General features: G+C 49.0%; 1 protein-coding gene across 1 annotated transcript in view; it reads left to right on the forward strand.

Moving 5' to 3' along the window:
- LOC128704543 (uncharacterized) overlaps positions 1-3,139 on the forward strand; it is a 15,318-nt gene extending 12,179 nt beyond the window's left edge. Inside the window, exon 5 of the mRNA XM_070079820.1 lies at positions 1,098-3,139. Coding sequence (XP_069935921.1) covers positions 1,098-1,544 — 447 coding nt within the window. The 3' untranslated portion in view covers positions 1,545-3,139. The remainder of the gene's footprint in view (positions 1-1,097) is intronic.
- The last annotated feature ends 12,240 nt before the right edge of the window (positions 3,140-15,379 follow it).

Here is a 15,379-nt window from a genome sequence, read left to right on the forward strand (position 1 = left end):
ATGATCTGCCACTTTTCTTAAGAGTCTGTTGTGAGGTACTGAAATCCGAATAAACATCATATTCTTTATCACTGTCTACTGATCTAAGTCCATTATAATTGGCAGAACGATAATCAGGTACTAATACCGTATTATCCTTATTTTTGCACTTCCAGGTAATAATAAAGGTAATAGATTTGTGATCGCTTGTGCCAAGTTCTTCTGTGATCTCCAGATTTACGAGGGTTTCTTTATTTTACAAATCTGTCAAGCTAATTATTACCTCCGGTAGGCTCTGTTACAGTTTCAGAACTACTACCAGGAAGTAACTGAACTCCAGATTACCAGTCAATGAAGGCCAGTCAATTTGACTAAAGTTGGAAACGTAAACACATATGCAGTTTAATGTGATCCTTTATTGACAACGTTTCACCCACACAGTGGGCTTTTTCAAGTCACACACAGATCTACCTGGGGTGGAAGGTACTTGAGTATTTATAGTCAAGTTCAGAATGTTGAGGTCAGGTGGAGAATGCTGCATCTGATGATCTACCGGGTGGGGTTATAGAGTCTTGGGTAGCTTGGCAGGGGTATTGGACAAGTTGTGAGTAGACCTTCTGCAGTGTTCTATGTTCTTATGTGGGATAGCGATGAAGAAGTTTCTTGGCAAGTGGTTCAGCTATGTTATAGAAGCCATTGTTCTGGATGAAGTTGTTGGTTATAGAGATAAGCGATGATTCCAGGATTCTTCGGTATTGAGTGTTGTCTTCTGTGGCGATAAGTCTTGAGTTTCTGTAGTTAATTAAATGGTTGTGTGAATTTGCGATGTTGTACACAGGCATTCCTTGTATCGTCAGTCCTGCTTGCGTATTGGTGTTCTGAAATACGTGTTTGGAGGTCTCTTGATGTTTCGCCCACTAAAGTTATAACAACTTTGTCCCAAAGAAGTCACCCTTATTTTCTATGCCAGGAGGTCGGTATATTACACCTAAAATTAATTTTTATTTAACTTTCAATAACTGAAAGCCTGTACTTACCTACGTCCTTTCTAAATCTAAATTCAGAAAGGACATGAGCAGATTGTAAACACATCTAATGTACTGTTTTTGTTCACACAGCCTTTGCGTCAAGCAGTGAAGATGTTCCGTCGTGGGTTGAACTGTTCAGATCCTAACCTGATCACAAACAACCTGGAAACCACCCCACTAACCGAGCACCAGATGGAGGAGGAGCCAGCTGCCTCCAACAGCAAGATCCGGCCCAAAAACTGCCAGAAAAGGTGCCGGAGGAATTGTAGTAAGAGATGCCAGAGGAACAGAGTTGCAAACTGCCTCAGCAACTGCACCAAAGGCTGCAGGAAGAACTGTAGGGATGGTCGAAACTCCCGTGGTAGGAACAGGAAGGGGGGGTCGAACCAGGGCCGTCCTGGTACAACCACAAACAGAAGGCCCAGCCAAGGTGACCTTAGCAGCGAAATGGGCAGCTTCGTCCCCTCCAGTATCGAAAAGTCTTCAAGTCAGGAAGGTGTTGAGAGCCCACAGACAACAGCGACACTTCCAGTCTAAACAGTATTTCACAGACTGAAAGATGCGTTTTAACTTAAACAAAACAAGACGGGGAAGCGCTAAACACGTAATAAACCTTGTCAAACATGTATGGTAGACAATATCAACAACGTGAAGACTTACCCAGATGTTGTACATGTGTGTATCTTTATTTGTAGACGTTTCGCCCATCCAGTGGCTTTATCAATACAATACAAGAACATAATGGGAAGACCGTAGAACTATATACGGGAAAACAAGATAATCAATACCTTAATTTTGGAGTTGGTGAAGAGGGACTGATTACCTGGACTTTCATATAGAGTTTTACAGTTTTAGTTATGTCCCTGTATTGTATTGATAAAGCCACTGGATGGGCGAAACATCTACAAATAAAGATACCCAGGTTTCGGACATGTGTCTAAGTCCTCACGGTATCAACCTTGGTAACAAATACCGTCAAGTTGGTTTAGAAATAATCTTGGATGAACACTGGGAAATATCAGAACGTTTCGCTCCTGGGACCTTGGGTAAGGTCCCAGGAGCGAAATGTTGTCTAATATAACCCGGTGTTTGCTCACTTGTTTTTCTAAAAAATGCTAAACACGTATGTGCGTCACACAGCACACCAGGGGAATAGGAGGTATTAGTCATGGGGACGCATTAAACCCAAAGGGGCCACACAGAGCACTGGGAAATGGGGAGGGTAAATCAGGTTGGTGATGGGCAGTGGGACTGTGCTCAAACCTGTGAATTTTTGCGTCGATTTTTTTTTCTCTCTTATCTATGTCAAAAGACCAGGAAGGTCAAAATGACCTGCAGGTGACCTGCAGGTGACCTGCAGGTGACCTGCAGGTCATTGGCTAGGCACAGAACTATACCAGTGCTATTATATATAGTTTTAAGGCGAGTGTCATAGTAAGAGAGCCAATAGGTAATGCCTGACATGTGGAGCACTCACTGATAGGGGGCTAGTTTCTTACACTGTCTAAAGGGATTTTATAAGTCTTTTAAGACGATTTTCTCCACTCTAAGACAGTGGATCAAGCCTACACTATCCCAGACTATCACAGAATATTGCAGACTATCACAGAATATTGCAGACTATCACAGAATATTACAGACTATCACAGAATATTACAGACTATCACAGAATATTACAGACTATCACAGAATATTACAGACTATCACAGAATATTGCAGACTATCACAGACTATCACAGAATATTAGACTATCCTAAACAATCCAAGACTATCCCCATGGAGCCACAAACCCGCCAGGGCTCAATGGAAGGTTGTAAATCTTTGCTCCCACGATCCTCGGATCCAATTCCTCGAATCAAGAGCCTTCACGCCAGCATCAAGAAGGGTTCCAGGGTTTACTTAAACCCTGAATCTCTTTATTTTGCAATAAAACCCCATTAAAACTGTAGTTAAAACATTTTGCATTAAAACTCCCAGGTTTCTTACGTGTAAATCATTTACAACTTGTATTTAATAGGGGGAAATTGGGAGGTCATTAAGGCTGATCCGAGGAAGGGGAGGAATGGCCGCTCCATCTCCTCGGATCAAGAGCCCCTCGTGTGAGTACATTAATAAAAATGTTGTAAGTGAAATTTATTGTTTTTTAAATTTCCTGTTTTAGCAAAATTTCGATTTTTTTTGTCTTTAAGATCATAAGACAGGAGCACTGCAGGAGGCCTACTGGCCCATGTTAGGTAGGTCGATTAAGTCACATGTGGTACAGTTTTGCCTGTAGGTCTACATAGCCTACAGCCTCGGGGCCAGGAGTTATACCTCGACCCCTGCAACCACAGGTAGGTGGGTACAGTAGACTTCTTCAGTCGAGTCCAGAGGCAGCAGTGTAGTAGTGAACCTGGAGTTTACCTGGAGACAGTTCCGGGGGTCAACGCCCCCGCGGCCCGGTCTGTGACCAGGCCTCCTGGTGGATCAGAGCCTGATCAACCAGGCTGTTACTGTTGGCTGCACGCAAACCAACGTACGAGCCACAGCCCGGCTGGTCAGGAACCGACTTTAGGTGCTTGTCCAGTGCCAGCTTGAAGACTGCCAGGGGTCTGTTGGTAATCCCCCTTATGTGTGCTGGGAGGCAGTTGAACAGTCTCGGGCCCCTGACACTTATTGTATGGTCTCTTAACGTGCTAGTGAAAATTATATAATCAGTCCATCAACCTTGGATAAGTAGAATTGGAGGTGGTCAGTCCCTCAGCCTGATTCCCTTAGGCTGAGGGACTAACCACCTTGTTCTAGACCATGGAGCTGAACTCTTCTCCAGGCTGAGGGACTGACCACCTTGTTCCAGACCATGGAGCTGGACTCTTCTCCAGGCTGAGGGACTGACCACCTTGTTCCAGACCATAGAGCTGGACTCTTCTCCAGGCTGAGGGACTGACCACCTTGTTCCAGACCATGGAGCTGAACTCTTCTCCAGGCTGAGGGACAACCACCTTGTTCCAGACCATGGAGCTGAACTCTTCTCCAGGCTGAGGGACAACCACCTTGTTCCAGACCATGGAGCCTAGCTGACAGTCAGCCTATATAAAATATAGGTGACACAAATTACGATATACTACACAAGTGTATTACATAGTGCTTAAATAACACTACTGACAATGATACTAGGCTAGGATGGTACTAGGCCAGTATGGTACTAGGCCAGTATGGTACTAGGCTAGTATAATACTAGGTTAGGATGGTACTAGGCCAGTATGGTACTAGGCCAGTATGGTACTAGGCTAGTATAATACTAGGTTAGGATGGTACTAGGCCAGTATGGTACTAGGCCAGTATGGTACTAGGCTAGTATAATACTAGGTTAGGATGGTACTAGGCCAGTATGGTACTAGGCCAGTATGGTACTAGGCTAGTATAATACTAGGTTAGGATGGTACTAGGCCAGTATGGTACTAGGCCAGTATGGTACTAGGCTAGTATAATACTAGGCTAGGATGGTACTAGGCCAGTATGGTACTAGGCCAGTATGGTACTAGGCTAGTATAATACTAGGTTAGGATGGTACTAGGCCAGTATGGTACTAGGCCAGTATGGTACTAGGCTAGTATAATACTAGGCTAGGATGGTACTAGGCCAGTATGGTACTAGGCCAGTATGGTACTAGGCCAGTATGGTACTAGGCTAGTATAATACTAGGCTAGGATGGTACTAGGCCAGTATGGTACTAGGCCAGTATGGTACTAGGGTAGTATAATACTAGGCTAGGATGGTACTAGGCCAGTACGGTACTAGGCCAGTATGGTACTAGGCCAGTATGGTACTAGGCTAGTATAATACTAGGCTAGGATGGTACTAGGCCAGTATGGTACTAGGCTAGTATAATACTAGGCTAGGATGGTACTAGGCCAGTATGGTACTAGGCCAGTATGGTACTAGGCTAGTATAATACTAGGCTAGGATGGTACTAGGCCAGTATGGTACTAGGCCAGTATGGTACTAGGCTAGTATAATACTAGGCTAGGATGGTACTAGGCCAGTATGGTACTAGGCCAGTATGGTACTAGGCTAGTATAATACTAGGTTAGGATGGTACTAGGCCAGTATGGTACTAGGCCAGTATGGTACTAGGCTAGTATAATACTAGGCTAGGATGGTACTAGGCCAGTATGGTACTAGGCCAGTATGGTACTAGGCCAGTATGGTACTAGGCTAGTATAATACTAGGCTAGGATGGTACTAGGCCAGTATGGTACTAGGCCAGTATGGTACTAGGGTAGTATAATACTAGGCTAGGATGGTACTAGGCCAGTACGGTACTAGGCCAGTATGGTACTAGGCCAGTATGGTACTAGGCTAGTATAATACTAGGCTAGGATGGTACTAGGCCAGTATGGTACTAGGCTAGTATAATACTAGGCTAGGATGGTACTAGGCCAGTATGGTACTAGGCCAGTATGGTACTAGGCTAGTATAATACTAGGCTAGGATGGTACTAGGCCAGTATGGTACTAGGCCAGTATGGTACTAGGCCAGTATGGTACTAGGCTAGTATAATACTAGGCTAGGATGGTACTAGGCCAGTATGGTACTAGGCCAGTATGGTACTAGGCTAGTATAATACTAGGCTAGGATGGTACTAGGCCAGTATGGTACTAGGCCAGTATGGTACTAGGCTAGTATAATACTAGGCTAGGATGGTACTAGGCCAGTATGGTACTAGGCCAGTATGGTACTAGGCTAGTATAATACTAGGCTAGGATGGTACTAGGCCAGTATGGTACTAGGCCAGTATGGTACTAGGCTAGTATAATACTAGGCTAGGATGGTACTAGGCCAGTATGGTACTAGGCCAGTATGGCACTAGGCCAGTATACTAGGCTATTATGGTACTAGGTCAGTATGGTGCTAGGCCAGTATGGTACTAGGCCAGTATGGTACTAGGCCAGTATGGTACTAGGCCAGTATGGTACTAGGCCAGTATGGTACTAGGCCAGTAATATAGCAGTGTGATGACCTGGCTGCTGGAACCTCCGCTCAAGTGGTTCTGCTGGCCAGTAATATAGCAGTATATTAACGTGGCTGCTGGAACCTCCGCTCAAGTGGTTCTGCTGGCCAGTAATATAGCAGTATATTAACGTGGCTTCTGGAACCTCCGCTCAAGTGGTTCTGCTGGCCAGTAATACAGCAGTATATTAACCTGGCTTCTGGAACCTCCGCTCAAGTGGTTCTGCTGCCCAGATAAATTCAATAGGATATTGTATTTCTTTGTATAATATACAATATAAGATTTATACGTTATAAATACATTATTAAGAACCAACAATGTCATTAAGATAATTTAATACAAGACGGAGGTCATGGAGTGATCGATTTTTTTTTTATTTTTCCTGTTTTTTTATTAATACAGACTAGTGGTAGCCAAAATTTGATAATAGAGAGGCTGGAAGGAGTAAATAAGAATATTAGAATTAGTACAATTTTTCGAAATCACAACAGTATAGTTTTGGCTTAATTTTTTCGATTGATTTAATGGTAAGATAAGATAAGATAAGATTTCGTTGGGATTTTTAACCCCGGAGGGTTAGCCACCCAGGATAACCCAAGAAAGTCAGTGCGTCATCCAGGACTGTCTAACTTATTTCCATTGTGGTCCTTAATCTTGTCCCCCAGGATGCCACCCACACCAGTCCACTAACACCCAGGTACTTATTTGCTGCTAGGTGAACAGGACAACAGGTGTAAGGAAACGTGTCGAATGTTTCCACCCGCCGGGTGTAAGTTTATTCAGGTATACACAAACACAGTTACATAGAATTATCATACATAGCAGCATATGTGTAGAGAACCTGGGATAACACAAAAAAGTCAGACAGAGTGACTTATTTCCATTGGGGTCTTGAGTTAATAGAGATTTTTTGAGTAATTTCAAACTGGAGTTATAATTTTAGGTATATTATAGTGGCGGTGTAGTATAGTGATGGTATAATTAAGTGTTGGGATAGTTAAGATGAGAGGTTTTGTTGTTATGGTTCTAAACTGATTATCAGACAAGGGACCTCATAGAATGAGCACTGCAGTGGGCCTGTGGGCCCACCCTGGGCAGGTCCATCACAGAACCAACCCACTGAATATTTGCCTAACCATCTTTCAAGACAATGGATTCTAGCTCTTGGGGCACTAGGTGTCTCAAGGAAACGGTTCGTAATGTTTCCAGCCGTCCCGGAGAATTGAACCCCGAACCTCAGTGTGTGAGCTGAGTGGATTGACGGTGGTCTGGTAGGTAAAGCTCCCGCTTCACACACGGAGGGCCCGGGTGGAAACATTTCGACGCGTTTCCTTACACCTGTTAAGATAAGAAGATAAGATTTCGTTGGGATTTTTAACCCCGGAGGGTTAGCCACCCAGGATAACCCAAGAAAGTCAGTGCGTCATCGAGGACTGTCTAACTTATTTCCATTGTGGTCCTTAATCTTGTCCCCCAGGATGCCACCCACACCAGTCGACTAACACCCAGGTACCTATTTGCTGCTAGGTGAACAGGAGAACAGGTGTAAGGAAACGTGTCGAAATGTTTCCACCCGCCCGGGAATCGAACCCGGGCCCTCCGTGTGTGAAGCGGGAGCTTTACCCACCAGGCCACCGGACCACCTGTTCACCTAGCAGCAAATAGGTACCTGGGTGTTAGTCGACTGGTGTGGGTGGCATCCTGGGGGACAAGATTAAGGACCACAATGGAAATAAGTTAGACAGTCCTCGATGACCCACTGACTTTCTTGGGTTATCCTGGGTGGCTAACCCTCCGGGGTTAAAAATCTCAACGAAATCTTATCTTATCTTATCTACGGTACACCTTGTTGGCTCAGTTATAATTAGTAGTAGCAAGCAGGTGTTTACAGTGCTAGTGAAGTCAAATACTTGAGGGCCAAGTGCTGGGATGTCCTCCATATTGAAGTCACCAGGAATCAGGTAATGTTGACACATCTCTGAGTCAATTATTAAATTTCTTAGTTTATAACTGTGTAAGGATTTGTGTGAGGCAGTCAATAGACTGCTCCAGTCTGGTGGTTAACGCTCTCGCTTCACACGGTGAGGGTCTGGGTTCGATTCCCAGCCAGAGTAGAAACATTGGACGTGTTTCTTTCCACCTGTTGTCTGTATTCCCCATCAGTAAAATGGGTACCTGGGTGTTAGTCGACTGGTGTGGGTCGCATCCTGGGACTCTGACTTAATTTGCCCGAGATGCTCAGCATAACAAGTGGCTTTCTATGTAGTAGTATGTCATTGTTGTCAGCTAGGACTGTATACCATGTACATGTACTTGTAGTAAATAAAGATTATTATTATTAGTTATTAGTTTAACAGTTTTATGACACAGGTACCTAAAGTTGGTACCTGACCAGCCGGGCTGTGGCTCGTACGTTGGTTTGCGTGCAGTCAGCAGTAACAGCCTGGTTGGTGATGCTCTGATCCACCAGGAGGCCTGGTCACAGACCGGGCCGCGGGGGCGTTGACCCCCGGAACTCTCTCCAGGTAATACTCCAGTTCATAACTATCGTGTGGGCGGTAGTTAGAAAGATAACTGAAGTAAACAGTGGCTCCAGGGACTCGGACCCAGAGCTTTGATTCTCCAGTTGTTATAGGCTTTTATTTAATTTTTTTTGGCGAGAATTTTCCAATGTATATTGACCATTTCTGTTTTGCTGTAGCCAGGTTAATTAAGACTGTAGAACTGTCCTCAGACAGGTGGCAAGACCACGGTCTTTTTTACCAGGTTTAAGGTTGTAGTTAAGTCTAGTTGGCTAGGTCCCTGGTGTATGTCCCTGGTGTAGGTCCCTGGTGTAGGACCCTGGTGTAGGACCCTGGTGTAGGTCCCTGGTGTAGGACCCTGGTGTAGGTCCCTGGTGTATGTCCCTGGTGTATGTCCCTGGTGTAGGACCCTGGTGTAGGACCCTGGTGTATGTCCCTGGTGTAGGACCCTGGTGTATGTCCCTGGTGTATGTCCCTGGTGTAGGACCCTGGTGTAGGACCCTGGTGTAGGTCCCTGGTGTATGTCCCTGGTGTAGGACCCTGGTGTAGGTCCCTGGTGTATGTTCCTGGTGTAGGACCCTGGTGTAGGTCCCTGGTGTAGGACCCTGGTGTAGGACCCTGGTGTAGGTCCCTGGTGTAGGACCCTGGTGTAGGTCCCTGGTGTAGGACCCTGGTGTAGGTCCCTGGTGTATGTCCCTGGTGTAGGACCCTGGTGTAGGTCCCTGGTGTATGTCCCTGGTGTAGGACCCTGGTGTAGGTCCCTGGTGTAGGACCCTGGTGTAGGACCCTGGTGTAGGTCCCTGGTGTATGTCCCTGGTGTAGGACCCTGGTGTAGGTCCCTGGTGTATGTCCCTGGTGTAGGACCCTGGTGTAGGTCCCTGGTGTAGGACCCTGGTGTAGGACCCTGGTGTAGGTCCCTGGTGTATGTCCCTGGTGTATGTCCCTGGTGTATGTCCCTGGTGTAGGACCCTGGTGTAGGACCCTGGTGTAGGTCCCTGGTGTATGTCCCTGGTGTATGTCCCTGGTGTAGGTCCCTGGTGTAGGTCCCTGGTGTATGTCCCTGGTGTATGTCCCTTGTGTAGGACCCTGGTGTAGGTCCCTGGTGTAGGTCCCTAGTGTAGGTCCCTGGTGTAGGTCCCTGGTGTATGTCCCTAGTGTAGGTCCCTGGTGTAGGTCCCTGGTGTATGTCCCTGGTGTATGACCCTAGTGTAGGTCCCTGGTGTAGGACCCTGGTGTAGGTCCCTGGTGTAGGTCCCTAGTGTAGGTCCCTGGTGTAGGTCCCTGGTGTAGGTCCCTGGTGTATGTCCCTGGTGTATGTCCCTAGTGTAGGTCCCTGGTGTAGGACCCTGGTGTAGGTCCCTGGTGTATGTCCCTGGTGTATGTCCCTAGTGTAGGTCCCTGGTGTATGTCCCTGGTGTAGGACCCTGGTGTAGGACCCTGGTGTAGGTCCCTGGTGTATGTCCCTAGTGTAGGTCCCTGGTGTAGGTCCCTGGTGTAGGTCCCTGGTGTATGTCCCTGGTGTATGTCCCTAGTGTAGGTCCCTGGTGTAGGACCCTGGTGTAGGTCCCTGGTGTATGTCCCTGGTGTATGTCCCTAGTGTAGGTCCCTGGTGTATGTCCCTGGTGTAGGACCCTGGTGTAGGACCCTGGTGTATGTCCCTGGTGTATGTCCCTAGTGTAGGTCCCTGGTGTAGGTCCCTGGTGTAGGACCCTGGTGTATGTCCCTGGTGTAGGACCCTGGTGTATGTACCTGGTGTAGGACCCTGGTGTAGGACCCTGGTGTAGGACCCTGGTGTATGTCCCTGGTGTAGGACCCTGGTGTAGGACCCTGGTGTATGTCCCTGGTGTAGGACCCTGGTGTAGGACCCTGGTGTATGTCCCTGGTGTAGGACCCTGGTGTAGGACCCTGGTGTATGTCCCTGGTGTAGGACCCTGGTGTAGGACCCTGGTGTATGTCCCTGGTGTAGGACTCTGGTGTAGGACCCTGGTGTATGTCCCTGGTGTATGTCCCTAGTGTAGGTCCCTGGTGTAGGACCCTGGTGTAGGTCCCTGGTGTATGTCCCTAGTGTAGGTCCCTGGTGTAGGACCCTGGTGTAGGTCCCTGGTGTATGTCCCTGGTGTATGTCCCTAGTGTAGGTCCCTGGTGTATGTCCCTGGTGTAGGACCCTGGTGTAGGACCCTGGTGTATGTCCCTGGTGTATGTCCCTAGTGTAGGTCCCTGGTGTAGGTCCCTGGTGTAGGACCCTGGTGTATGTCCCTGGTGTAGGACCCTGGTGTATGTACCTGGTGTAGGACCCTGGTGTAGGACCCTGGTGTAGGACCCTGGTGTATGTCCCTGGTGTAGGACCCTGGTGTAGGACCCTGGTGTATGTCCCTGGTGTAGGACCCTGGTGTAGGACCCTGGTGTATGTCCCTGGTGTAGGACCCTGGTGTAGGACCCTGGTGTATGTCCCTGGTGTAGGACTCTGGTGTAGGACCCTGGTGTATGTCCCTGGTGTATGTCCCTAGTGTAGGTCCCTGGTGTAGGACCCTGGTGTAGGTCCCTGGTGTATGTCCCTGGTGTATGTCCCTAGTGTAGGTCCCTGGTGTATGTCCCTGGTGTAGGACCCTGGTGTAGGACCCTGGTGTAGGTCCCTGGTGTATGTCCCTAGTGTAGGTCCCTGGTGTAGGTCCCTGGTGTAGGTCCCTGGTGTATGTCCCTGGTGTATGTCCCTAGTGTAGGTCCCTGGTGTAGGACCCTGGTGTAGGTCCCTGGTGTATGTCTCTGGTGTATGTCCCTAGTGTAGGTCCCTGGTGTATGTCCCTGGTGTAGGACCCTGGTGTAGGACCCTGGTGTATGTCCCTGGTGTATGTCCCTAGTGTAGGTCCCTGGTGTAGGTCCCTGGTGTAGGACCCTGGTGTATGTCCCTGGTGTAGGACCCTGGTGTATGTCCCTGGTGTAGGACCCTGGTGTAGGACCCTGGTGTAGGACCCTGGTGTATGTCCCTGGTGTAGGACCCTGGTGTAGGACCCTGGTGTATGTCCCTGGTGTAGGACCCTGGTGTAGGACCCTGGTGTAGGACCCTGGTGTATGTCCCTGGTGTAGGACCCTGGTGTATGTCCCTGGTGTATGTCCCTGGTGTAGGACCCTGGTGTAGGACCCTGGTGTATGTCCCTGGTGTAGGACCCTGGTGTAGGACCCTGGTGTAGGACCCTGGTGTAGGACCCTGGTGTATGTCCCTGGTGTAGGACCCTGGTGTAGGACTCTGGTGTAGGACCCTGGTGTATGTCCCTGGTGTAGGACCCTGGTGTATGTCCCTGGTGTAGGTCCCTGGTGTATGTCCCTGGTGTAGGACCCTGGTGTAGGACCCTGGTGTATGTCCCTGGTGTAGGACCCTGGTGTAGGACCCTGGTATATGTCCCTGGTGTAGGACCCTGGTGTATGTCCCTGGTGTAGGTCCCTGGTGTATGTCCCTGGTGTAGGACCCTGGTGTAGGACCCTGGTGTATGTCCCTGGTGTAGGACCCTGGTGTAGGACCCTGGTGTATGTCCCTGGTGTAGGACCCTGGTGTAGGACCCTGGTGTAGGACCCTGGTGTAGGACCCTGGTGTATGTCCCTGGTGTAGGACCCTGGTGTAGGACCCTGGTGTATGTCCCTATTGTAGTTCCCTGGTGTAGGTCCCTTGTGTAGGACCCTGGTGTAGGTCCCTGGTGTATGTCCCTGGTGTAGGACCCTGGTGTATGTCCCTGGTGTAGGTCCCTGGTGTAGGACCCTGGTGTATGTCCCTGGTGTATGTCCCTGGTGTAGGTCCCTGGTGTAGGTCCCTTGTGTAGAACCCTGGTGTAGGTCCCTGGTGTAGGACCCTGGTGTATGTCCCTGGTGTAGGACCCTGGTGTATGTCCCTGGTGTAGGTCCCTCGTGTAGGACCCTGGTGTAGGACCCTGGTGTAGGTCCCTGGTGTAGGACCCTTGTGTAGGTCCCTGGTGTAGGTCCCTGGTGTAGGACCCTGGTGTATGTCCCTGGTGTGGGTCCCTGGTGTAGGACCCTGGCGTATTACCCTGGTGTAGGACCCTGGTGTATGTCCCTGGTGTGGGTCCCTGGTGTAGGACCCTGGCGTAGGACCCTGGTGTAGGTCCCTGGTGTATGTCCCTGGTGTAGGTCCCTGGTGTAGGACCCTGGCGTAGGACCCTGGTGTAGGACCCTGGTGTAGGTCCCTGGTGTAGGTCCCTGGTGTAGGACCCTGATGTAGGTCCCTGGTGCAGGACCCTGGTGTATGTCCCTGGTGTAGGACCCTGGTGTAGGTCCCTGGTGTTGGTCCCTGGTGTAGGACCCTGGTGTACGTCCCTGGTGTAGGACCCTGGTGTAGGACCCTGGTGTAGGTCCCTGGTGTAGGTCCCTGGTGTAGGACTCTGGTGTATGTCCCTGGTGTAGGACCCTGGTGTAGGTCCCTGGTGTAGGTCCCTGGTGTAGGACCCTGGTGTAGGTCCCTAGTGTAGGTCCCTGGTGTAGGTCCCTGGTGTAGGACCCTTGTGTATGTCCCTGGTGTATGTCCCTGGTGTAGGTCCCTGATGTAGGTCCTTGGTGTAGGATCCTGGTGTAGGACCCTGGTGTAGGTCCCTGGTGTACGACCCTGGTGTATGTCCCTGGTGTAGGACCCTGGTGTAGGTCCCTGGTGTAGGTCCCTGGTGTAGGACCCTGGTGTAGGACCCTGGTGTAGGTCCCTGGTGTAGGACCCTGGTGTAGGACCCTGGTGTAGAACCCTGGTGTAGGTCTCTATTGTAGGTCCCTGGTGTAGGTCCCTAGTGTAGGTCTCTGGTGTAGGACCCTGGTATAGGACCCTGGTGTAGAACCCTGGTGTAGGTCTCTGGTGTAGGTCCTTGGTGTAGGTCCCTAGTGTAGGTCTCTGGTGTAGGACACCGGTGTAGGACCCTGGTGTAGGTCCCTGGTGTAGGACCTTGGGGTAGGACCCTGGTGTAGGACTCTGGTGTAGGTCCCTAGTGTAGGTCTCTGGTGTAGGACCCTGGTGTAGGACCCTGGTGTAGGTCCCTGGTGTAGGTCCCTGGTGTAGGACCCTGGTGTAGGCCTCTGGTGTAGGACTCCGGTGTAGGACCCTGGAGTAGGTCCCTGGTGTAGGTCCCTGGTGTAGGACCCTGGTGTAGGACCCTGGTGTAGAACCCTGGTGTAGGTCCCTGGTGTAGGTCCCTGATGTAGGTCCCTGGTGTAGGACCCTGGTGTAGGACTCTGGTGTAGGTCCCTGGTGTAGGTCCCTGGTGTAGGACCCTGGTGTAGGCCTCTGGTGTAGGACTCTGGTGTAGGACCCTGGAGTAGGTCCCTGGTGTAGGTCCCTGTGTAGGACCCTGGTGTAGGACTCTGGTGTAGGACCCTGGTGCAGGTCCCAGGTGTAGGTCCCAGGTGTAGGACCCTGGTGTAGGACCCTGGTGTAGGACCCTGGTGTAGGTCCCTGGTGTAGGACTCTGGTGTAGGACCCTGGTGCAGGTCCCAGGTGTAGGTCCCAGGTGTAGGACCCTGGTGTAGGACCCTGGTGTAGGACCCTGGTGTAGGTCCCTGGTGTAGGACTCTGGTGTAGGACCCTGGTGCATGTCACAGGTGTAGGTCCCTGGTGTAAGACCCTGGTGTAGGACCCTGGTGTAGGACCCTGGTGTAGGTCCCAGGTGTAGGCCGCTGGTGTAGTCCCCTGGTGTAGGACCCTGGTGTAGGACCCTGGTGTAGGACCCTGGTGTAGGACCTTGGTGCAGGTCCTTGGTTTTCTTTAATTTATTTGTTTAAGAGAAAACGGACATTGCGAGAGTATTAAAGCGGTAACTAAAGTATTTGGTTACCTTCTTTATTTTCTCAGAATATAATAGGTATAAAATATAATTTAGTGGATTTAGATGATTTATAACATATTATAGTTAGAGTTATAAATATGAAGATGGTGATGGGAATACATAGCTGTTGTAGGCATATATATATATATATATGTGTGCTATATTAAGGAGATTTAACACTGGATAACCCAATGAATTGGACAGTGACAGATACATTTATCTCGGTATATATGTATTTGTGTATGTGTATATGTCAATGATTGTATATAGTCAAGGAGGGTGTAATAGGCTGGACTTCGTGGGCACAATACCCAGGGTTCGACCCACATTAGGGTACAAGGGTTCAGTTTCTTGAAGACAGACCAGTTGGACCAAGGACCACAATGTAATATAATAATCTTTATTTCTACCAGTACATGATACAACTTATACAGACCATAGCTCACACCAGTGACATACTACTATATAGAAAGTCTCTTGTTTTGCTGAGTATTTCCCGCAAATTAGGTCAGTTTTGTCCCAGGATGCGACCCACACCAGTCCACTAACACCCAGGTACGTATTTTTACTGATGGGTGAACAAGGAAAACCGATGTTAGGAAACAAACCTAATGTTTCTATCCTTACCGGCAATCGAACCCGGACACTCAGCGTGTGAAGCGAGAGCTTTGCCTACCAGGCCACGAGTCACTCTGACTTTTTGGGGTAATCCTGTGCGTAATTACACATATACTGCTATGTATGATAATTTCCGTAACTGTATTTATGTATACCTGTATCTGAGTATACTTATAACCCAGCCGTAACAAGCGGCCGGTACAAAGTGTTGTAATATCCCTTGTGATTAAGGTCTGAGTGTACACACTCCACTTAGGGGATCACCAGAGTTGTAAATATTAAGTTGTACACGAATGGTGTACAATACCTACAAGACAAGGAGTGGAACCACAGTCGATGGCCTCCACTCCAAACCAACAGATACAGATACTAATGCCGGAAAAAATCCCCCCCCCCCAGTACCAACAATACCACCAGTCCGATAACATT

The sequence above is a fragment of the Cherax quadricarinatus genome, unplaced genomic scaffold (assembly GCF_038502225.1).
Source record: "Cherax quadricarinatus isolate ZL_2023a unplaced genomic scaffold, ASM3850222v1 Contig23, whole genome shotgun sequence".
In the NCBI taxonomy this organism is placed as follows: Eukaryota; Metazoa; Arthropoda; class Malacostraca; order Decapoda; family Parastacidae; genus Cherax; species Cherax quadricarinatus.